The sequence below is a fragment of the Ochlerotatus camptorhynchus genome, unplaced genomic scaffold (genome assembly GCF_037179485.1).
Source record: "Ochlerotatus camptorhynchus isolate MF236.1 unplaced genomic scaffold, CSIRO-AGI_Acam_v1.1 ptg000277l, whole genome shotgun sequence".
NCBI classification, from domain to species: domain Eukaryota; kingdom Metazoa; phylum Arthropoda; class Insecta; order Diptera; family Culicidae; genus Ochlerotatus; species Ochlerotatus camptorhynchus.
In genome coordinates, this window is record NW_027040766.1 from 6,071,473 (window position 1) to 6,097,475 (window position 26,003).

Sequence of the window (26,003 nt, forward strand, 5' to 3'; positions counted from 1 at the left end):
TTACCGAATGAGTACATTATCCATCGAGGAAAAAGCGTTTGTAGAGGTTCACCAACGTTTGAGTTTCCAATCTAACATTGTCAGTTTATCAAAAGTAAAAAGAAAAATCATTTGTGCCACTGGGAAACAGCAACAAACCGAGGTCCTACACGCCCGATCATCAGATTGAGGTTACAAAAAAAAAACATGCAGCTGTTTATTGTTCATATCGTCCAATTTTCATTCTCCAAAGGTCATTGAAATGTATTGAATGAATCTTACTTCGTTGGTATTTTGCTACATATTTGTTTCAAATGTTGTATATTAAAACTTTTCCTAAGGTTGCAACATTTTCGAAAATTCATGATTCTCCAAAATTATGGCCAAATTTTGAAATGAAAGTAAAACTCTTATTCTATGTCCATACAGAAAATGTAGTGAACATTTGGTAGAAAACAAATAGGAAATATTCACTACTACCACTATCATGTTGAAATTTGGCCGACGCAATTCTGAGAAAATCAGTCATGAATATTCAGTGTGAATTTTGAAAAATGTTGTAACTTTAAGTAAAGCTTTAGTAAACAGATTATGAAAATATATTGAGGCAAGTACCTACGAATGTTTATTCAATACCTTTAAAGTGACCATTAGAAAATGAAAATTGGACGTAAAATGGTCGGGATATAAACAATAAACATACTTCAAATCTCCTCGTACATCGTACGGGTTAGGCAAAAAAGTGTACGTTTGACTTGTACTGTCACATTAATGACCCTTCGCTCATTTTCAACTCCTATTCAATTTTCATACTGCCGTACTATAACGGAACTATCTACCTACCCTCTTCATAGACCATTCTCTACACACTTAGAAAAAATAATGTAAATTTAGGTGCTCTGAGACTGACATATACGAGCGTCAATTTTGACATAAAATTGAGTCATAATAGACGTGAAATTCAGCTCAATCAAACATTTTTTTCGTCGAGTAACGATCTTTTCAGTCTCGGAGCACTTAATTTTACATGACATATTTGTTTACGTCTCATCCTTTATGTCAAAGATGGATTCCGTCACGTGTAGCTAATGAATTATCACTCTAAAGCTTCATGTTAGATAGCATTTCCAACCAACTATGAACATTTGCATGTTTTTTTGGGGTGACCTCAAACTTTTGATCGGGAGTGCTCGCCAAATTCATTTTTTGGACTCTAATTTGAAATGGTTTTTCTCGTTCTAATTTTCTGATATATGTAGGAGAGGTGTATTAATCTGAGCGGATAGAAAAACTGCTAGAAGGTCGATTTAGACAAAAATGTGAATTGTCATGTACAAGTCATGTACATGTTGGCGCCCTGAGACCAACTCATGCACACTCAAACATATTACAAAACGAATATAGATTAAATTTTATGCATAAAATGCATAATGGTTTTTCAAAATTTATACATTGGTTCGATTAAAATTTTTGCCAAAACTATACTAACTCCGAATAACGGAGTGGAATTCAATCAGTTTTTACTAACATGATAGGAAAAAAGAACATTTGGATTCTCTTCGGAGCTTCGTCCCGGCGGATTTCTACTGAGCTTGTGATCAACTGGGCAGCTAGACCAACCGGTGAACACTCGTGTTTATTTCAGTTACCATGGAGACGTAATTTGTGATTAGCCCCGGTCCCTTTCAAATTGTATCATTATTTATGAACGGCATTATATTTGAAATGACGTTTCACATTCATCTAGTGATGTCCGATTTTCATTCGAATAATCGTTTAATCGATTAACGAACCGAAAAGTAAACTATTTATAATCGGTTAGATCATGCCGATATAAGCATTAACATCTCCACAGGATCATCACCGATCGTTTCAAACATGTGCTGCACTCTCATTGGTGGAAAAATGGCAGCACAGCGAACAAAAAATAATCGATTAGTTGTTAATCGAGTAATTAAAAAATGGGACATCTCTGATTTTGGTGTGATTGTTTTGATAAAAATGAGCGCAAAATTTCATCTCTTCCGAGGGGGCAGCAAAACCACAAAATTACCTTGAATACGGGAGGTTCTCATTGGATGAAAGGGACCGTGGAAGAGGACACTAAAATAGAAAATTTTTCTTCCGACAGTTTCATCTTAGTATTCATCTTTGGCTAGACTGCGTGAGCACGAGTTCATCCTAATGTACATCGAAAGTGTAAGTATTTTTAAATAATATCATAAAAATAAAATTATTAAAAAACCTTCCTGAGACAATTTTAATTTTTATTTGAAAACAATAATATTTACCATAAACAAAATAAAGAAGCGAAAAATACATTCTCTCGAATAAACCGTGTCTAAGTATATTTCGATTTTATACTATGGCACGCATAAACCATTTTTATAATAAGTTTGCATTCTCACCTTTGCGTCGGCACGGAGAGTTGCGATTTAGCGTAACATTTTTTCTATTTAGATTTCAATATTTTTTTAGTGCAGACAAAAGAATTAGTTGAAAGAATCGATAATATCGATTCAATAAAATACACTCGTGTTGCGATTCGGAACGTTTAATTTTACATGACATACTTGATTATGTTCGATAAATTACGTCAAAGATGCAATACGTCACGTGTAATAAATAGTTTTTTCTAAGTGTGATGAGTTGTTTCTAGCTTAAAAATGAAAAAAAGTCATGTTTAAAATACACATTTTTAACGATACAACACGCAATAAATAGCAAGCAAAATAAACCATATTACTGATCATGTCTTAGGTTGGTTTATCTTTTAAAATTGCCTTGATTTCAGCTTATTTGAGTATTTTTTTGTCGCATCCAGTGTCTGTTTTTTATCATTTACCATCACACGCAAGGAGTATCGCTTCAACCCAGTGTAGATGAATTCCGTTTCTTTTGAAAATTTTCGCTGTTCCGTACAAGCGAAATTAACAAATGTGTTCATTATACATCGACGAATATGCGTTTGTTGATATTCTCCAGTGCTTGATTATCCAACCCAAAATTATCAAAATCAGAAATGATCCTCAAAAGCAAAATAATCAAATTCATTTTGGGCAAAATGATTATTTAGAATATTGTCGACTCCAGAGCCTAAAACCGGGATTTTTTCATCAGTTCAGCTTGAGGCGAAAATTGCCATCGTTTGGTATGTTAAAACTAACACGGCACGTCCTTCAGCGCTATATTTGAGTAAAATGAAAATAATCATTTTGCATTTGATCCTCAAAATCATCCCCATCAAGATGAAGACGAATATTAATATTGACAACAACGGAAGCGATAATGAACATCCAGCCACGAATGAGCTGGAATTAGGGCGTAACAGCTTTTGTAAACAGTGACTTCTCTTGATGATTTCTTGGAAGCCATGACTCTCCCTGGCAAATCGACGACACAAATAGTAGAGGAAGACTTCTCCTACCCGATTGATATGATGGTTTGTCTTGGCGTGCCTTGAATTCTGAGAAATCAATAAGAGAAGTCATTGTTTACAAAGGCTGTTACGCCCTAATTCCAGCTCTATCTAGAAATGTAGACAACAATTCTCAGAGGTTGCCTTGATAAAGAGAATGTTGTTATGTCAAAATTCAGATTCATGCAGGTAGTTGGTCTATCTGTTAAGGTTGTCTTCATTTTCAGCTATGTTGAGTGTAGAAGGAATGATTTTTATCAGCACTGGTCGCATCACTTCAGATCGCTATGAAAAGTCATGATCGTATTGGCGTTGACGGCACCGTCGAAAAATCGTCTCTTCTAGAAAAGATTGACATTTTCTTATGGGATTTTTCGGTGGAGTGAAAGGATAGTACGAAGTCCGCCATGTTTCACGCACAGTCTGACGTTTGTTTATGGATTTTACCATAGGAGTAAAGAGCCACAGATTTGCCGTCAACCCAATTCCTCGTGTAATTTTTCTAAAGGGGAAACAGTGATGTCAGATTCCTTTGCGGTTAATTCTGTAGATGTCAACATTTTTGCAAGTGATGAGTAGGTGTGGGAATTTGGCAAGGGGCCATCTGTATAATTGGCTACGGATCTAAGGATAATTATTTAGATTTGGAATCGCTTGAGGGTTATACATCTTTGATAAGCATAGCATTAGGTATACGAAAAACGGGACGAAAGGGCGAAGAGGGGCAACTTTTCCATGCCCATTTCAATGTTAAATGAGAGTTTTAGCGTTTATACGACAATGTATGCGCTTCTAAGGTCACTTTGATGATTTTAGGCTGATTTTGGATTGCCATTCTGACATTTTATGGCAAGTTTGAAGTTTACACAGCAAAAAAATAATTTTGATATCACATCAAAGTGGATGCACTACAATCATGTCGAAAATTTCATGTAATTTTTATGACCACATAAATAAACAAATGCAGTAAAAGCAGCGTAATGTCAGTTCATGCATTGTATTAATGATAATTTTGTCCTTTTTAGCAAGTAATATTACACCATATTTTCGACATGATTGTAGTGCATCCACTTTGACGTGATATCAAAATTATTTTTTTGCTGTGTAAGTACATTTATCAAATCAGTTTTTTTCGATTCTAGCGCTGTTTTTGAATTTACAAGATTCTGCAGATTTGCTGAGCAGTCGGCTTTTGAGATCGTTTTCCAGTTTCCGAAGGTAGTTTAGCGTTTTTAAATCATTTTTATACCACTTAGCCACCGAAACTTTTTCTTCCCATGGAGAAAATGAAAATGTTAGGGGAAAATCACAAGTTTGCTGCGAAACACTTGAACTTGAATCATGAGTAATCAGGCGCCTCCATAAGTTTTCTAGGGTGACATTCTGAGCCGATTCTGGAAAATATGCTAACGAAGCTGAGTTTACTCTGTTCAAACGAATTGATTCAATTCAACCATGATTGACAGGGTTGTTGATGCAGCTAAAGGGAACGGTAAGGGAATATGCAAAAATGACGTAGCATTAAATTCAGACGTTGTGACCGGCCCTGTATAGCATAGAGCAAAATACGCAACGAGGGGGGTCAATAATATGTTCCATCATTAATGGATGGTCTCTAACGCGTAAATGGCCGCCTAATTACTACCATTTCCCGCCCGTTAGTGTCGTGGGTCGGGCAACCACTTTGGTGCGGAGCAGAACGAGAGAGTTACACGTTGAAATGATCCCGTGTCTGTATATGTATGAAAAGTGTGGTGGTAAGTGGGTTTGTAAGTGGCTTTCCATAGGAGTCGGGAGATGGTTATTAGAATTCCATGTTAACCCAATTTTCCCACTCTGCCTTTGATTGTGGTTACAATGATGATGGCGATGATGGCGTTCTTTCTGCTGTGCGCGCAGGTGAGTTGGGTGATGTTGAGGTTTCAGGGGTGAACTTTTCCATTTCGTTAATAATATGCTGTTCTCCCGTAGCTCTGGTATTATTTTTGGTAGAGTGTTAAAGAAGCATTTCACTCCACGAGTCCGGAGAGGGAAGGAGCTGAAGAGATTATGATTATTATGATGATTGTGGCTTTATTCTTTTTTTTTTAGTTGGTGGAGTTGATTGGTTACAATGGTGTTGATTAGAATGCAATACCTGGTGTGTTGGTTGGTAGGTGTTTGTGAGTGTGTAATGTGTGTTTGTTTAATGTGGTTCAGTTTAGTGTTGTTGACCCCCGACCTGGAGGTGTATTTTCGGGGCACGAGACTCAACGGTTAGAAGTGTTTCCTGTGTGTCACCTGAGTTATCGTTTTGTGTGTTCATCGAAAAAGCCCAATATGAGAAGGTTCTGTATCTCACCCGGATTAGATAATGAATGCGTTTTATAGGTTAAAGTTCACTGATGAGACTCTAATTAGGAATGATTTTGGTTTACGATAAAGGAGAAAAAAAAATAACAAATGAGATTTATTGTAGTTGATAAGATTATGAGTAAGCACTTACCAGAGCAATCATACCCATCTCCGTGGAAGCCCGAGCGACAGGTACACGTGTACTTGGTGTTAAGATTAAGACACGTAGCGTTAGTATGACATGCGTGACCCTTTGAGCAATAGTCCACTCCTGGAATTTCGATAGTTATCAGGCCGAAAGCGTTGAAATAGTAGCGGAGGTTCATTCAACCCCGGAGATTTGGCCGAAAGGGTCATGGTTATGTGGCGCGTTGGTTGTTTGTTAGTCCAAGATGATGGGAAGATTGTTTTGACGATGTTAGGTTTAGCAAGTAGTACATAGCCCAATTGGCGTTGATTTGTTATTATTTACGAAAGCACAGCACGCACAGCCAATTTTGCGGGATGATGAATTCACGATGGGATGGAATCGTTTCGTTGGAATGGAAGTGGCCAAGACAAACATTCAGCAGGGTAGCAGGGTGGTAGCAGAAGAAGCACGTCGTAAGGTACCGATTTTGTGTTTTGTGGTCCCGTTTAGGAGGACATAGTTTTTGAAGAAAGCAAGTTTATTTTGGAGGGAAAAGAGCAGAAACAAAACGGAAATCGATTAATATTAGTATACGAAACCTGTGAAAAGATTAAGAAGCTTCTTGGAGGTATTATTTCATGGAGCAGTTTGTTAGCATCCAGCAATAGGTCACAAATTAATCAAAGCGTTTAGGAACAAATTTTGGAATGATCTGTTTGAGATTCAGAATAGATTGTAACATCTTCTAACAAGCAAAAGTTGCACAATGCAGGAAGAGAAAAGAAGAGAAACGAGAAGAAATGAGAGACAATGTTAAAATACATTATACCAAGTACAGTGAGACCTGATTGAGAACTATATGAATCAACAGGGTAGGATTCAATGCAACGTATCTCTTCCGCGGGAATATTAGAAATTTCCTAATCAATTGAAACGTGTAACAATAACAATTTCTAATGGGACAGCATGTGGGCTATCGATCGTCCCGATCTTCAACAAATTTGGTATCGAAACTGGCCTCTCTCAGCTCGTCCTGCTCGACTTCATTGACCTCGACCTCATCGAGTAGTTCGAGTTGGTCTTGTTCAAATTGACGCTGGTTCGTTTCCCCTATGGCGAAACCAAACGATTCATGACTATTGCTGTTGCCGTTTACATCGGGTTGGCCAAGGATAGCGACACTGGATCGGAGCTGGTCCGATTCTAGGATAAGCAGTCGCCTCTGTCCCTGCTCCTGCTCCTCTTCCTCCTCCTGCTCCTCCGCCTCAACTTCCGTCTGTAGCTCCTCGTCAGTGCCAGTGCGAGCCAGCGTCGATGCTGGCCAGAATGAACCGTCGGCGTTGACCCTGACGGGATCCGGATAGTACTGACGGGGATACTGACTGTCGCCGACCATACCTTGACAATATTTACAGCAATCGTCCGGCACCGATATTCGCTGCTCCGTCGGGCACTTGGGCTCCGGACACTCCAGTCTTTCACACATCATATTGCCGTTTATGCACGAGCAGTTTCGACAGCCTAGGATCTGCTTCTCGCCGTGTTCATAGTCTTTCTTATTAATATAACAATTTTCTGGAAAGAGGAAGGTAAGTATGAAAAACTCGTTATTGAATGAAATGCATAAGCAAAAATCGCTTGATTTGTTGGGGTATGGTACGGTACCAGCGATTGGATGTCGATGATAAAGCTAATTGGGTTCTTTAATTTTGAAAAATATATCGGTTTCTGTACATCATCATACAAAGTACCACCGAGGGGCGCTAAGATGGTGATTGTTGCTTATGTAATCACACTTATTTAAAACAGTTCCAGCGTTCCAAAATTGATGGAATTTTGGATTTCGGTTCCATTTGTGATGCAGATTACGAATTTCCAATTACCTTAAACCCCCTAAAGAACCCAATTTGCCGATTTTCATAATCAGGTTTTATCTAACTCTTAAAGATACTATTTCGTTGTTCTGTTACGTTTTCGAAATAATGGTACACGTGGACAACATTTCACACACGGCCTTTGAATCTAACTCATATTTGATTTACGTCACTCATAGGACCGATTAAAATTGAACTCATATATGAGTGAAATTTACTCATATGAGTGTCTATGAGTGACCTATGAATTTGCGAATTTTAGTGAACTCAATCCAAATATAAGTTTTATTCAGTGACCGTGCAATCAATATTCCGTTGAACAAAACGTCAAAGAATAGTCGAAAGCAATTTCCGGAGGAGCTTGAATAATTTTAAGTCACTTCCTGGGTAATCCAGATGAACCATTGAGGAGGTCGGATGAGTATTCTGGTGGAAGTCAGATGAAACTATGCTTCAGAACATCCCGGCGGCGCCGACTGGGATTGAACCCAGGCCAGCTGACGATTTTCTTGAAAAGTAGTTTAGAATTTGGAAATTTTGCAATGTATCTTCTTATCAAATCGGGTGCTTATTAAAATTGATGGCATTATAGTTTTCTCGTTATATCCCAACGCCTTTTTTCTTCATTGTCTCAATTCAACATTCCTCACTTATCTTCCAACAGAATCAGCACTTTCCTCGGAATTGATACCGTACCATATATTCCACCCAACCAACTGTAAATCAGCAATAGTCATGCCGTTACGTTTCTCAGGAAATCTACGCTGGACTATTAATTCTCATTACCGAAACCCATCAAGCTCAATGCCAAAACCATTTCCTCCGTCGTCGTTCGCCGCCTTTGGGGGTGTCGTTGTATTATATCCAGGTAATCAGAAGTCCAACCGAACCAAATGACAGGTAGTTTCTAATGTCTCACTTAAAACAACAGCGACGACGAGGACGACGGTATCCGTCGCTCCCAAGAATGGGTTCCTGCTAAGTACCTTTACCGACCGATACCGAACTGGCCGCGCGATGATGACGATGTGAAATGCAAAATTCAAACCTCATCTCTCCGGACGACGAGTGGGATGCGTGCGGAGCGAGGAGGAGCACCGTAACGAGCGTATGACAATTTATTGACAGGTACACGATAGTTACGTGGGGGGGGGGGGGGGGGGGAGTAGCCCGGCTCCTGGCGGTGTATAGTAATGGAAGTTTATTGTGTTTGTGTGTGGGGCCGTAAAACTTTGAAATGCACGTACGATCGTAAAAGATGGTAGTATTTCATTCGCGTGTGCATTTACTCCCGGTGGAGGTTTATTAAGAGATATAAAATAATCTAGAGGTAATAAAACGAACTCGTACGGTGTGTGGGGGATCGAAGATCTACACGAGCGGGACCCATTCGGAGACTGTCGTCGTTGTCGTAGACGAACAACGCAGCACAATGAATTGTTAATTAATTGAGGCATCGTAAAATAAAGGATTAGTGTTTAGTCGTTTGATAATGATCGATTTGCAGTATCGTCGCCTTGCAGTGAATGCAGATGAAATTGGAAATCTTGTGCTGTAAACGAGGACAGAGTGCTAACGGTGTGAAATATGGTTCGGGAAATTGAATCTTGATGGGTGGTGACGAGAAAGGCTTATTCTACGATACATGGGAAGGATACTTACTTAAACACTTATGACAACATTCACCCTCCTCTAATACTGGATGTTTACACTTAACCTCTGGACATGGTCTTGGACCACACGTGACTTCACCACGCTCACATTTACACTGACTGCAACCTATATCCCATATATCACCATCGTTTTTACTTGTACCATTAATTAGGCATGATTTTTTACAATCACATTCCTCTATACTCGAAACGCGTTGCTCTGCAGCCACTAGCTAATGGAGAATGCACATAGGTTAGTCAAATGGTTTACAAAATCAAACAACAGTAGCGGATCCAATACTCACCCTTCTTGATAAATGCGTAATCATTTCTTTTAAATCTAGTAAAGCATTCTCTAACTCTAAGTACTGCCCACAGGTGGGGCATTGTGCATCCATTAGTTCACATTGTGATAAATAACCGTACGGGCCGGTGATAATACGTAAATCTTTTAAATCACCCTGTTGTTGCCATTGGTCGTCGTCGTTGTTGATGTTGATGGTCATGGTACAGCCAGCGAGTGTTTATGTTTTCGGATTGGTGGAAGAAACAGAAAACAAGAGTCCAGTTGGAAAACCGGAAACGATTAGAGACGGGCTGGAATTTTTGCAACATTATTTGGATTCGGTGGTGGAGCGAGGTTCGACGTCAGTAGGGTTACCGAACTAGCTTCTTATGTAACTTAAATTAGTAGGTTCTGAAATGGGTTTTTGTTTGTTTTTAAACTTCGGAGGTTACATGCTTTGGTGGAAGTTTGGTTGGTAACCCTACCGACCCGCTATGGTTTAAAACGTAAAATTTCACGACGAAAATCGATAACACAAAAACCACAAGCTCTAGGGGTTAGGTATCTTTAGGAGGGATTATTTAATAGAAAGGATTTATTTTCTTTAGAGTTTATGGTTTTTAAATAATCGATTTAGACCTCGAAATGTGGCGTCTTCGGCCATAACGCAACCCGCAGACTAATGTAGGTACAGTGCGAAAAATCATCTAAATGTCATTTGTTCCTATAATTTGAAACGCCTTTGCTAGTAAAGGTTAAACTCGAAAAAAATCCGGACACGAAAATCTCGTTGGGGTTCAAAAATGCTTTTTAAGGGGGTAGTCCACTCTGGCGGCATGTAAAATAGGTCATTTTCACGAATTTTTTTTGAGGGTAAATAACGATCAATTCAAAAAAAGAAATGCATGGTTTTGTCAATTGAAATGTCCTCTTTAATTGAGATTTTTTTTTTTTGGCGCGATTGGATGTCTCCTGTAGTCGCTGCACCAGGTTCCCCAGGAGACCTCCCGTCTGAGTCGTCGCAGGGTGGGACGTCTGGCGGTCACACCACTAGAGTCCACCAGTCTTGTATGTAGCCGTTTTTGATTTGGTTGAAAAATAAAAATTTGGCTACGTTTTGAAAAAAAAAAAACAGTCCGTTTTTGTACCCTAAAATTGGAGATAAAAGCTTGCACCAAAAATCCATTTTTGATTCTTTTGAAAATCGGCTACGCACAAGACTAGAAAAAAAGGTACTTAACTCGAAAATTCAATCGCCGTTTAAATCGAATGAGCCGTTTCTAAAATACAGCGTACGCTAATTTTGAAAACATCGTTTAGAGATAATCGCGGCAGCAGTTGGAACTACTAAGACACGCCGTTTCGCCGGTAACGGGCGGGTACTCCGAGCGCTCACCTGAGCGCGCTTGGAGCGTCTGGACACGAGTCCACTAATCGGCCTATAACTTTGGAACGATGTCACTTGCGGACTTGCGGTCAAGTCTATGTCAACGTAGACATTCCAAAGTATTATTTAAGCAAAAAAAAAGATTTTTTGAAATTTCCAGAGTGGACTACCCCCTTAATGTTCATAGTTCATTAGTAGGTATTATGTTTTTTGTAAGACCATTGTCTTCCTTCTTACCATAAGCCATTGCTCGATCTTTTTTTTTTTTTTTTTTTCTTTGATTTGTTTTCCGTCGATCTTGTTTTCCGTGCTGAGCACCAATGCTACCGACGCCAGGGAGGCAGCTCCCACACCTGGACCCTACCTATCGACTCATCAACTCATGAACCGGGGACCAACGGCTTTACTTCCCATCCGAAGGAAGGCGTGATCAGAGATATTATGCCTCAGAACATCCCGGCGGCGCCGACTGGGATTGAACCCAGGCCTGCTGGGGTGAGAATTGCTCGATCTTTTCTTCGTACATGCCCCATCATATTTTGCACGAGCCCTGTTCCCACTTATTTGGCTGCCAAATTTCATTTGCACTTGAAATCCTTCAGGTCAATTGCAGTTCCACCTTTTTTTCTTCAATATGTGCTTCAAAATTGACCAGTATCCCACAATTGGCCTTAGTTCCGGAGTATTGACCAAATTCATCTCCTTGGGAACCACTGTGACGCCATGTTTGCTGTACCACTGTTTGGTGAAATTTGAGTAGTGACAGCTTGCCAAGTCCGGCCAGAACAGGCAATCCACGTCATGCTGCTCCAGAGAAGGGAGTAGTTTTTTTTTTCGTAGACACTCATCCTGGTAAATTTGCTGGTTCATGGTCCCAGAAGTAACGAAAGTTTGGCTTTTCAACCCAAAACTGTAGATTGGTTGCCAGACAAGGAACTTTTTGGGGAATTTCCGGGGCACTCTTGCGGTCAACCGAGGTATAAAATTCCTGTCCAAGACATTTGATCTAAAACTGCCAGGCAATAGGTTTCGTTGATTTTCATTTCGAGCGTACAGGATCGAATCGTAACATGCCTTCTCCGGTGAAGCCATGATGTAAACAAATGAACTTATCCTGACAACCAATGCCTACTGTGATTATATAAACTCCTAGGTTGATTCGGTGAAATTTAGAAAAGAATTACTAAAAAATGCCGTAATGGCAGCGTTTTCAATGTGTCCGGATTTTTTTTCGTATTCAACCTTTAAGTGATAAAATAAGAAACTATTTATTTGTCTTAAATATATTTATATATTTAAATGGCCAGTGCCCTATTCCAAGTATCTTTTTTGTTTCATTATTATCCTGTCTTGGTTCAAACTTTTTGCTGATTTATTGACAGATTTAATAAAACACAATATATTTATCGATTCCACGTTGAAAACTTAAATAACTAAAAAAGTACATTTTTAAGATTTTTAACCTTATGATCAAAGTTCAACCTTAACCTGGAAAAATAAACGAATTATTAAAAAAAAAGTTCAATCTTTGTTCTAATAGCTGATGTTCTACGATTTTGGTAAATTTTGAAGTGTCCATTGTGTCCATTTCAGACAAGTTTGCATTTTTGATAATTGAAAGCTTAAAACTGTTGAAAATGTACCATTTTTTTAAAGTTGTAGTTTTCAACAGTTTATGTAAATTTTTGTTTCAGTATGTATTTTTGTCTGAAAAGTTCCAGTTTCCTCACTGATAAAATTTCAAAGATTGTTTTTATGTGTCCTACACATGATTTTTTGCAATGTGATCAACAAATGATATCTATGTGTCGGACAATACTTAATATGTGTACACATAAAAGCCATGTGTAATCACATATATTATTCATTTGACTCATAAATTTCATGTGTGCTTCTGGGTGGATTCTGTTTATGTGTAGTCACATGAAAATCATGTGGAATTTTACATGGAAATCGGTCAATAAAAATGTGTGGAATTCTATTAGTGTACAACTTTGTCTCAGACGTTATTTCGATGAGATGAACCTAGGGGGAATGACATATCCTCCATCATCAGAAAATTTCAAGTTTCCATTTTTTTTCTATTCCAGGCATTCCTTTTCGGTAGAGGAGAGTAGGTTGTGCGTGTGTTCGAACCTGACGTTTGTTTTTTTTTCCGTGGAGTTTTATATATATCTATAATCGGTTACTGATCTGGCCGTAACCAGGCCCAGGAGACAATTTCTAGTTCATCATTCTAGGTCCCTACTATTTGCCGCTGAGAAGCTGTTTCGAAGCTGTTTCGAAGCTAAGTAGAACCTCCACGAGGCGTTCCATCATTAGTTCCATCATTAGTTCCATCATTGGTTGAGTCGCAGCGTTGAACCAGACTTTTGGCCACGAAAAGGTTTGCCAATCCACATCAAAAATCGACTACATACATCCGAACATTTGTTTATTTCAAATCGAAGGAAGACATTCCGCGCAACTACCATAAACCGGCTAACCAAACTACGTTTACAATTTGGGCTTCTACATCAACACATGTCAGGCAGCCTTCAGGTTCAATTGGCTAAACTTGGTGAGTTCGTTCCATTTTGTGAATTTTTATCTCTTCAAACCAGTAACGTTGGGAGATCACCTTTTTGTGGGGCGTTATTGGTATAAGATCTACCACCGAACCCTAGTCGTGACAACTTCAATCTAGGGAATCAGTGTTTTCCAGTAATCAAAGGATCACATTCTAGTCCTTGTTACTTTTTATGACTTAATAATAGTGACAAGACTCGGGTAGTGATCAACGCGCCGTTATGCATTTATATATTGTATATTTCAAATCAAAAATATTGTTCATGCTCATAGATCCTTATCCTTTTCCTTTCTCTCTTCTCTTTTCAGAAAGCGAGTAATGGCGCTATAGCCATAAATCATAAAAGGCTAGGACAAGAGTTAGTGCTCATAACCCAACCGTCAAAAGAAACTGGAGCATCACTTAAGCATCACCAACCAATCATATAAATACCAAAATCGGAACGTACGGTACGAGATGTTCACGTTTCATCCATTTATTGGATTCTGAAGCATCGTGTTTAAATCTTTGATTTAAACAGGCCCGATGTTTTCTGAATCAGCTTGCCCCTTAAATGCTGCACAGTAGGCTCGACCATTTTGATATGTGTGACGCATGTTCGATGTGAAACATATATCAAATAGACAAGAAAAATGATGTAGGTATATGTATCATTTTCCAGAATGCTTTCAAGAACTGGCTGTGTTGGTGTTAGATTAGATTAGATTAGATTAGATTAGATTAGATTAGATTTTTACTATCCCAAGCATTCCTTTTCTAATTTTATGCAGCCCTGTCTATTTTTTGCAAGATATCCTGAACATCCCTGTTTATCCTTCTGTCTATTCCAGTCTATTATTTCTATCCTGCTTGCATGCCATAGCAGTGCTGCCTAGTCTCTTTTGAAATAAAATGCATATGAATGAGTGTCGTTCCCCCTGTTTGAATCATTTTCGTGCTATGATTTATTGAAAAACATCGAAAACGCAATTTTGAAAAATTAAGCGTGAGTCAAAATGGTCGGATTCTGACGCAAACGTGGTTCATTGCTCTAAGTGAACAATTATGCAAAGTTTCATGGAATTCGGAGAGGGAAAACTAAAATCCATTCGCCCGTTGCTACCAGCCGGACCGCATCCGCTTACTACATCGAGGTGTGGTAAAGAGTGACGTAAAATAAATGATTTGCTTGACATATGTTCGGTTTACAGGTATGTTCAGTGCTTTTGTGGACTTCTGATTCGTTCAAAGAACTTTAAATTTTTATAACGACCTTAGCTACTTTCAGATCGTCTACCTCACCAGTGACAGTTCAGATTATTAGAAGGCTAATAATCATATATCCGTCGACGAGTTTGCTAGTGCTGTTCAAGGAATCCTCTACAACAGTGTTTCTCAATCTATGAGTCTCGTCTCACCGGTGGGTCATCGGTGGCTGTCCGTAGGTGGGTCTAGACTTCAATTTTTTTTTAATTATTCTGGATTGAAAATTTTAAATCTAGGGATATTTTGGGTGATTTGAATACATTTTGGCGATTTTAGGCCTTGTGACGGTTGTTGGGCCAGTTATGATGCTTTCAAGATTCGCTGTTCTAATAAGTAGACTGATGCAAAATTTGAAATTTTCGCTCCACAGTGCTCAAACGGTTCCAAATCGGGCCCTGATTAGCCTCCCAAAACTTGAACTCATTTAGTGAGAAACTGACTTGGCACAAACCATTTGAAGTTTATATGGAAATTACGATGGGAAAACAAAACTTTTTGTTCATTGTCTTCTAGCCTTCTTACATATTGTAAACGTAAAATAGTTATTAATTGTTTAAGATATTGATAATCTTATGGCAAGATTAAGAAACTGTATTGTGGGCAACACTGTATTATGCAGTGTGACATAGTAGCCATGATTTTTGTCCTCTATTCTACGCGCTATAAACGCTTCAAATGGTTTGTGCCAAGTCAGTTTCTCACTATATGAGTTCGAGTTTTGGGAAGCTAATCAGGGCCCAATTTGGAACCGTTTGAGTACTGTGGAGCGAAAATTTCAAATTTTGCATCAGTCTACTAACCAGTCTTGTAAGCGGTCGCGGTAGTCGACACATTTTCTGTAACAATTGACTTTCTTTGATTCCGACACTTGCAAAACAAGCTATCGAATTACAGTACCAAACTAAAATGTCATATGACAGGCTCTGTCATACGACACTGTCGCCGAAGGCCGTCACGAATGTATGTATTTTAGATTTTGCTTATAATAACAGCTGTTGTGCTTGTGTGAATTCTGAATATAGCAAGCAACGATGTCTTAGTAATCACATTTCTGATCAGAAATGGTTTAATTTACACCAAATTGAGGAATTAGAACGAAATCATACATGTCATATGAAAGTTATTTGATAATTTTCTTTTTGCTCGAATGTTGTTCTACCGTTTGCGCTGTGTAAGAGGGACGACGATAGAGCATGAGAGTACGAATACAAACAGACTGTCACACATGACAACGAAGCGAGTGTAGTAAAAAAAAACGTCAACAGTTTCAACCCCTGATTCTAACGCTAGGTCATTGGCATTGATTTCTAAAGACATCTTTAACGTTTTATTTATAAATCTTTTTAGACGAATCTAAGTAATATTGGCGTTTCTACAACCATTTTGAGGCTATCAAAGTTATTTTACATAGGGGTAATGGCTCTAATGTTGGCCTACGGATGTGAGATTGGGCCCATCGCTTAAAAATCGGCTATTCATCAATTTTATCTACATGAACGAGTCATTGAGACGGTACTAATGGAAACTTTAGTCGATTACTGAATTTATGTATGGGCCCAAATTAGGGGCATTTAGGCCGACATTATATTGATTTCCCCTATCAATTATGGAGTTTCAAGGCCATTTTGGCAATTCTAAGACCATTTTTGGTCATTTGATGCCAATTAATAATGGACGCATTGGTGTAGCTAATGGTGGCGCCAAGAGGGCAAGGCCCCTTCTAGAATGTTCTAGCCCCGCCCCCAGAATTTTGTGTGGTTTTTTTTTGACTCACCAGTATTTTGCAAAGTTTGTCAAGTTCGATGTTACTATTTAACAGCGATTTATAAAATTGGACCATAAACAACGATTTTTTTTAAAGTCCTTTGTATCGACTACTCTGTACTAGAAGAAGCAATTTTGAGAAATTATATTATATCGACATATAATTGACAGCATAATAAGACGTCTTAAGGCTCTACAAATTCGCCCAGGGGGTTTTCTTTAACTCCTGCGAACTTCGTAAAACTTCAAGGAAAATCAAAGAAAAACGTAGAAGTGCAGCAAACTTTTTAGAAGTGTAGCAAAATTTGTAGAAGTTTTGCGAATTTAGTAGCATTTTGAGGAGCTACGTGAACCTTCATATATTTTGTAAGGGATTTTGAAAAAAATGAGGTATTTTTGTAGAGGATCTTAAAATAGTTCTATAAACTTCTAAGAACTTCAGAGATTCTCGCTTTAGTGGGTTGTTGTTCTACCTGCAGTTTGACAGGAGGCTTTGGGAACTTCGTTAAATTTCAAGGATCTTTCCAAATGTTCAAGAATATTTTAATCATAGGCGTAGCCAGAGGGAGGCTTTGGGAGGACAACTGCCCCCTCCCTAAACTCAGCTACACAAAGGCTTTCGGTGAAATGGCATTCGGCCAAATTTACCATAGTCATTTTTTTTCGCCCCTTCCTAGCTCAAAACCTGGCTACGCCCTTATTTTTGAAGATTATAGGTATCTTTCCAAAAGTGCAAAGATATTCAGAATCCTTCGTAGAATTAAGAACGTTTGAAAAAAAATAAATGGAATTTGGAATAAATTCAGGAAAATTTTGTAAAACTTAAGAGAGTTTTGAAAATGTTCAGGAAACGTTGCATAAGTTACAGGATATTCTTTCATATATCCTTCCTAGACAGCAGGAAATTTTTAAAAAGATCTCCATATAGGGGAAACGCTCCTATAGTTGCGGTACGTTAGAAACGTTAGTTTCCTATAGTTGTGTATGGAGACTCAATACACAACTATAGGAACCTAATGCTTCTAACGTACCACAACTATAGGAGCGTTTACCCTAGACAATATTAATTTCTCTGGATATTTAAAAAAAAAACTTCAGATTGATCAAGTTCTGAGGAACCAACTGTTTAAAAATTCAATGTTCTTTCAAGACTGTAGGTTGTTCCCGAAGTATTCAAAAGTTTTCCAGCTAATTGGAATCTTTAATGATGAATCTTATGGACATGTTTTTAAATTCTCTATATGAAAGATCCTTGTCTTGGTTAATTACCTATATTTTCAAGAATTAGCACTCCAGAAGCTGAATGCCGGGCATACATTTCAAAGAACGGCATCTTTCTTTTCGATGAAATGTATGCTCCAAACTCAGCTTCAGGATAGTTTGAATGCCTTAGCATATAATTAATTAAAAACACTGAAAAAGCTAGTGGTAATAACAAATTGGTATCGAATGGGTTTAACCAAAACTAACTTCATTTTAAATCATTAAAATCCTAATGCTGTTTTAAAAATAAATTTAATTATTTATTTATTATCTTATTAAATCCTCTCAACAATATTTAAAAAATTTGAAACGATGGGGAATATTAAAGGTCATTAAGGGTTGCTTCCGAGAAATTCAGTTCAGTTCATAGATGACGGTCAGAGAGAACTTCATGACAGTTACATTAACTGCAATAAAATTACATGAACTTTACAAGACCTTCAACAAGCATTTTGTTGTAGTTTCATGAACATCCGGAAAATTGTGAAAAATTGAGGGAATTTCCACAAACTTCCGGAAAATTCTGAGAACTTCAGGTGCGTTCGTTAAACTTCATAATAATTGCAGGAACTTTACAGGTGTTCCAAGAACAACGTCCAAAAAACTTCAATGAAGTTAAGAGTCCCATGGGGAAAAATTGCGGGAAGTTAAATGAAGTTTTAAGAACTTTTGGAAAATTTCGAAAACTTTACGTAAGTTCCATGAACAACAGAAATATTGCCCAGAACGTTCAGAACAGCATGGAAATATGAAGATCTTTAGGGTATGTTTCGATAACTTCAATAGATAGTTAGGACAGTTTCGAGAACTTCAGTGAAGACCCAAGAGCTTCAGAGAACATTGCCGGAACTTCAGGAGCTTAAGCTGCCAAAACTTCAAATGAGTTAAAGATCTTAAGGAAAGTTACTAAGATTTAGGTTAGCGACTGACAGTCAATTTTTATTTGTTATATGCGACAGTTAGAAGATACTGAGAGGTTAGCACATATCATCGGCAAGAGACGTGCGTGTGAGAAAATTTGCGAAAAAATCTAAGGGCACCGGTGGGATTCGAACCCACAATTCCCATTCAGAACACGGGTGCATTGCCAATTATACAACGGTGGACCTATGGTCTACGGATGTATTTGGCTAATGACATATGAGTTTCGAATCCGTTTCCCTCCCTTAGTCTTTTTGCGCAAGCGTTCTCAATAAACAACAATCGTCTATTACCGACGATATGTGCTTGTACCGCAACCACTCAGTATCGGTCGATGTGAACAAACACAACTCGTCTCTGTTCTACATCACACACAGTGATGGAATTCTCACCAAAATATCATTTTCGCTTGCGATACGTTTTCTCTTGGGAACTTTCCCTCACTAGTTTCACACTCCAATATTTCCTGAGCGAACTTTCTGGGATGAGAGAATGAGATATCGCGAACTTTTTTAACTCGAATCACCAACGTGAGGATACGAAAAATATCAGATCATTTTTTCTCTCTATCTCTTTACACCACATTCGTTCTTGAAAATTGCACTGCACATTTCACAAGGGAAAGATTATAGACAGAAAGCTATCCCGAGTAAATCAATACAATCTCTAAAGACTGATAAGTCTGGTACCTGGCTGTCTACTGGCGCCTGTTGTTTAAAGTAGCCGTTATCAGGATGATGTGAACAGTTTTGTGCAACTGATTGATTGGTGCATTGGTTTCTGGCAAAAAAAAATGAATGAATCAGCACAAGTGTCAACGCGACATTAACGAGGAACGGGGAGGGTAGTGTAAGATTTTGTGACTAGCAATTTTTATATTAAAACCGTTCCTCAGGATAGGGGGTTGCGGAAGGAGGAGCGCCTAATGTATCCTAATTTTCACGAAATACAGTTAATGCATGGCTCCTCTCATCACTAGTGTTCGTAATATCGTTCCTGTAAGCTCTTATGCAATAATTATATGCAGGGGGATGGTTGGGAATATAGGTGGTGGTGAACTTTTTCACTGTGCTATTACCAGTGCTGTAAATTCTCAAAATCATTTGAACATTTTTGATGAAAATGAGAAAAGTAGCTATTCGCTATCAAAGGGGACCTCCTCCGAATGGGTGATATCAGTTGTTTAGTCATTTGACGAAGGCATGGATCATTCTCATTTGAGAAACGCTATATATCATTCGATTGAGTGTAACCTACACACAAACGGAGCTCTGGTCGACATTCCGGCGAAAAAACTAAGCCAACCCGACACCAACCTAACTTCTATCAAACCCCAACCCGATGTTGACCCGACATTGACCCGACATAAACCCAAAATTGACCCGACATTAACACGACATTGGGTCGACATCGACCTTAAATTAGCCTTACATTGATCCGACATCGGGTCGACTTGTCTGTTCGGGACAATTTTCCTGGATTTCTTCCATACTCCACTGTCGTATATCAAATGATACTTATAGCGAATTTGTTTATTATTCAGTTCCAACCTGGATCGGGTATCAAGATCGGGTCTGCTTGTTTTCTTGCAAACGTCAGTTTGATCGTTTGTTTTTAAAACCTAGCTCAGGTTGAGGTTCGCACTGACAAAAAGTTCGGTTTCGCACTGGGTTGGAACTGGTTCCAACCCCGATAATAAACAAATTCGCTATTAGTGACTCAATTGACAGTGACAATGAGCTTCGAATGAGAAAGGGGCTCTTCAAATTATGGTAATGTGAGAATTCTGTGAGGGGATATTTGGTTGGTTCGAATCACGAGTACGTGTGAAATGATGTGAGATGGAGAGACGAAAGATCTTTCGCGATACGAAATGAAAATTTCTCTCGCTCTACGCTTTCATGAACTTTTTATCATCTCTCGTTCGCGAACTTTTTGTGAGAAGTTCCTTTGGGATTTATCTCTGCAATGAGCTGTGATAGAACTTTTTTTGAAAATGATTTTTCCAACACTGATCACACATGTTGGATACGGGATGTCCAATGCAGTATGAATAGAGCAATGAGCTGCTGGCCTCACCTCCGACCACCGGGCCATAGTGATGATTTATCATCAAATTAATTTTCGATTTAGGTTAGCGACTGAAAGTCAATTTTTATTTGTTATATGCGACAGTTAGAAGATACTGAGAGGTTAGCACATATCATCGGCAAGAATCGGAAAATTTTCTCACACGCACGTCTCTTGCCGATGATATGTGCTAACCTCTCAGTATCTTCTAACTGTCGCATATAACGAAAGTTACTAAGGTTCGGGTAGGTATGAAAATTCAGGGCGGCTTCATGATTATGCAGATAATCATGGGAACTTCAGGAAAATTCCGAAAACTTCAGGGAAATTCCGAAAACTTCAGTGAAGTTCCTAGAGCTTCAGGTCAATTTTGAGTACTTTAGTGCAGTCCTATTAAATTCAAGAAAATATCAAGAATCTTCAAGAAGCTTAAAAAATTAATGACAGTCTAGAGAACATGAGGAAGTTTAGAGAACAAGAAATATATTGGAAACTTCACAGAAAGAAAAGACAATCACGGTACTGAAGAAAACGTCGCGAAGTTTAGAGTTAGTTTCAGGGCAATTCCTGTAACATCAGAATAATAGTTAGAACTCAAGGAACGATAAAAGAATTTCAGGGCACTCGACAAAAATATAGGAACTTTGAATAACTGCTGAGGAATGAAAGGAAATACCAAGGATTTAGAAGAAGTTTCATGAACAGACTGCGTGATAGTAAGAAAACTTTTGTATCGTTTCGGGCACATCAGGTAAGCTTCGATAACTTTAAGGTGGTTTCATCTGCTTCAGGGTGATATCCAGAGAGCTTCAGGAAAGCGAAGAAAACGTCAGAGAATTTCAGAAAATTTGAGGAAAATTGTGAACACTTTAGAGAAGTTCCAAGAACCTCCCGGAAGATAGGTCTAGAAATTATCAGGGTACCCAGAGATTTAAGGGCTGTAATTTGAAAGTTGCTTAAACTTGAAAGAGCCAGAAATTTGCCATCCAAAGAACTCAGATCGCCAATATAAATCTGAAACCTACTTGAAATTTCTTCAAAAAATTTCTTGTGCAATTCCTATATTAAAAAAAAACTATAGCGTTCCATTAATTACTTCAAATTGGAAATTCAGACTTAGCAGCTTACCAGCACAGCATTTTTTGCGAGCTTGCTCAACAGTGCTCAGGTCAACTTAACAACTCCTTACTCTTCACAACTCTTTCGATTCGTATTGAGGTTCCCAACAACTGTGCCAAATTTGAACGGCTTTGGTTACGATCTGGATTTGCAGGAGAGCATTTTAATTTGGATGGGAAACGGTCCAAAACTGTTCAATTGCTTGTCAAAATTCAAAAAAAAATCTCAATTTTTACTAAATATGGGACTTAGATTGAAAAAAACCATACAGAAAAAATTCGTTCAAGACTGCAAAAAGTTATATTTTTTTTTATTCATGACCATATGATCCGCGCACCAACTGGGGGGCATTTAAGCTTGTATGCACATTTTTGCACAGAAGTCGAATCGATTTGCAGTTTTGGACGAAGTTGTTTTGTATAGTTTTCTCAATCTAAGTCTCAAGTTTGGTAAAAATTGAGCGATTTTTGAATTTTTGACAAGCCATTGAACAGTTTCGGACCGTTTGGCATACATTTTCCCATGCATATTTTAAAGTTCTCCTGCAAATCCATATCGTAACCGAATTCATTCAACTTTGGCACAGTTGATTGGGACCTCAATACAAATGTGGGGAGCCGGATGTTATGATCCGCCATATAAAGTTGACCCACCCTAGTGCAATTTTTTTCAGACATCTCATCGAAAGTTTTGTTTGTTTGCTGAGATTCAATGAATTTTTTTTTCGGAGGCTCATCAACCAAACATCACTTTTGCTGTGATATTAGAGACATTTACTTTCTGGGACCTCAGCTGTATTTATCTCGGAAAAAAAAACCCTACTCCTCAATTTTGCTGGAAAAAATATTTCATTGTCATTGTAACATCTGGAAGACAACCTGTTCCTATAGTTGCGGTAGTGGCTAACTTTGGTTCCTATAAAAGTGGAGTTTCTAATCGATTCCACTGTCATTGGAGGACTACCTCAACTGTAGGTGGTCAAAGGCTAGGCAAAGAAGTCAGTTTAATCAATTTCCGTTATCATGTGAGAAAATTAACCGGTTCAAATGTGCAATTCTGCCATTACTGGAACACCTACCATATGACATTTAGAATGATTTTTCGACCACTGTGCATCGTTTATAGTTAGGTAGTATTAATCGGGATCTGCGGGCTCACCTTAAATAAATAATGACTATTTGAGTTTCTTTGTCCGACGAATAATTGCATATTGGAAGCACTAAAATTTCTATCTGGTAAAAAATGTGTCACTCGTTTATACAGTGGATGGCAGTCGATGTACAGCTGCACCTCGGTGCCGCTGACCGTTAGCGCCACCTTGTGCTCGGCGTCGTCCGCGAGTCGATACGGAAAGGACTCGGTGTGCATCTGCGACACGCCCGCTGCTGTTATGTGTGTGTAATGAAAACGTATTTCGTCACGTCTTCCACTTGATTGTAATTCTAAATACCTTAACATTAATATTAATTATTACATTGTTTCGATTAGGATTAGAAAATAGATAGATTTCGATAGATTGATGCGATGTGAAGGCAAAGTAAGTGTTGGAAGGTAGAGCGAGGGAGGGACGGAGAAAGGACACATAATTGCAATAATCGTTGGCCTGTCCTGTGGGATTTGGACCAACGATTATTGCCATGATTGCTGGCAATCGCTGGATGGTGGGAAGAAAACATTAAAAATGGAAAAGAAATGGGGGATCACAAACGAATAAGTGAATAAGGAGCTAATGACGCTGGTGGCAGTTTTTATTGCAATGATTCTTCATTACCGAGTCCCCCTGGGGAAACGTTAACGAGGGGAAGCTTTTCTTCCGTTTTGTGCTGACAGTTGAAAATTTATTGACACCAACGTCTTTCGTTGCTGGGGGGACGAATGCCAGTAATGAAAGGGAACAGGGGTTTGTTGAAAGAAGGAAATGAGGGGTGGGTGGGCTGAAAGTTGGAAATGGAACATCAAACGATATCGAATTGAACGAGAAACCTACCTATTGTTTCCGTTTGAAAAGGAAACGATGGTCCCAGAGTTAGCTTGCTCCTGCTTCAGGACGACGGCAAACGTGAAATCTGGCGTCCGCTTCATCTGGTCCACGGCCCGGTGAAAAACCGACGTCGGAAGGACTAGATTTCGATCGCCACCTGGAATCATCGAGAAAGAAAACACATCGAAATGGATTTAAAAGCAAGAGTTCGTTGCGATAGATTCTAGGGCTGAAATGTATTTACAATCATCAAATGGGACAGTTCGCAGGGCAAAAACGTTGATAGCAATCGGCATGCGATGTGTGCTACTTTTGGAGCAGCGATGAATAAATTATCGGTTGCATGCTGGACTTCATTTAGGACGGTCTCCGCCTAATTCCCGGTTCTCTTCCGCGCACTATCTTGTGCAAAGTGCACCCGAACGCATGTTCACACGCGATATAATTTATTGCACCGGGGTGGAAATGAAAAATGTCACAACATCACATATCTGATGTTTTCACACCTAGATTTCAGCGGCCTAGAAAGACCGTTGAATGCGGGGAAAACATAACAAATTATTTCAATTTCAATTTTCTGACACATGTCGAGATAGAATTAAAGCTGAGATAACTCATTTGAATGGTTGCTTAATGGCTTAATCCCTGGAGCAACCTATTGTGAATCGAACCCACAGCTAGTGTCAAACCGCAGCACTTTAATAGGTAATCAATAAAAATGCAAAAAAAGCACAACCGCAATTGTACAAACCTATATATCCATGCGTGCATCGCAGGGAACTGTATGCAGTGTGGAGGCGTTATTAGTACTTAGATGACAAATGACCACACGTCCCGGTTGTAATGAGTATAGTTTTCGCCTTCTAGCAGCTCGAACGAAAGCGAAAAGGTAATTTGAATTTTATTGAGGTGATTTTTCACGCATTGAATTAAACAAGCTCGGCAATTCATTCACACTCGTGGCACCACCGCCGGTATACCGGAGCGATGTTGGAGCAACCTACAACTTTGTTTGGCTGCGGGGGAAACGACAATCGTGAAAGTCAAGTAAATTGTTGGTAATGAGTAGGAACAACTGTAAATCCAACCGGTCAATATCGATGAGTTTACATCAATAGGAAAAGTTATTGCAGTTCTTCGTTTGTTCGGATGGAGTTACGGGGTAGTTGAGAAAAGAAAGTGAATCGGCGTACTTGAATGCAGGATTGACACTGATAGAAAGTTCATGCTGAAATTATTCAAAGCAATAAGGAATGAACATTACCGACAACCAAATATGTAGTGATAACATTCGCCGCACAGTTTGTTTCAGCAGAGCAGCATGTGGCATGATGGAAAAATTCAAAAATATTCCTAAAGCTTGATGTTTTATGATTTTAATCAATATTTAAAATTTACTTTTTGTTATTGAAGTTTTTAACAGCTTTTGACAGAAATTTGTGATATTTTTTTCAGTGTGTATTTTTTATGAAAAGGATATCCAATTGGGTTCTTTAAGGGTATTGAGGTAAATGCATATTCGTAATCTGTATTAAAAATGGAACCCAAACCCAAAATTTCATCAATTTTGGTACACTGGAACTATTTTAAATAAGTACGATTACATTTGCAAAAATCACCTTATTAGCGCCCCTTAGTGTCACTTTGTATGGGAGCGAGCTGTCAGTTTGTCAGTTTAGTGTCAAACAGTGAAGTTATTTTTTTGCTTTAAATCTTGATTTAAAAATCGAGATGAAAGTGTGTGGATTCGAAAAAAATACATAGCTGTGCTCAGAAAACGAAGCTCTTTCAGATGATATATAAAAACAGATATATTTTTCAAAATTAAAGAACCCAATTGTCTACAGCTTTATGTCGGGCGGTTATGTGCTACGATTTATTAAAAATATCGAATACGCCATTTTGAATAATTAGGCTTAATTCCATCAGAAACTTAATTCAATGTCCCTAGCAAACAGTTATGTGAAGCTTCATGGAAGTCAGATTGTAAAATCATAAATTCGTTTATTTT

The 26,003-nt window shown here is 38.5% G+C and overlaps 1 protein-coding gene across 5 annotated transcripts in view; it reads right to left on the reverse strand.

The window, feature by feature from the left end:
- LOC135706301 (protein kinase C-binding protein NELL2-like) overlaps window positions 1–26,003 on the reverse strand; it is a 388,995-nt gene that overhangs the window by 44,492 nt on the left and 318,500 nt on the right. For 3 of the 5 annotated variants that reach the window (XM_065227892.1, XM_065227891.1, XM_065227889.1), the window contains exons 3-8: window positions 23,999–24,149; window positions 23,170–23,461; window positions 9,693–9,848; window positions 9,398–9,620; window positions 7,260–7,436; window positions 5,883–6,002 (exon numbers count right to left, since the gene is read on the reverse strand). In XM_065227892.1, coding sequence (XP_065083964.1) covers window positions 5,883–6,002; window positions 7,260–7,436; window positions 9,398–9,620; window positions 9,693–9,848; window positions 23,170–23,461; window positions 23,999–24,149 — 1,119 coding nt within the window. Of the gene's footprint in view, window positions 1–5,882; window positions 6,003–7,259; window positions 7,437–9,397; window positions 9,621–9,692; window positions 9,849–23,169; window positions 23,462–23,998; window positions 24,150–26,003 lie in introns of those variants that run through there. The other 2 variants (XM_065227893.1, XM_065227890.1) reach the window with 2 other exon arrangements.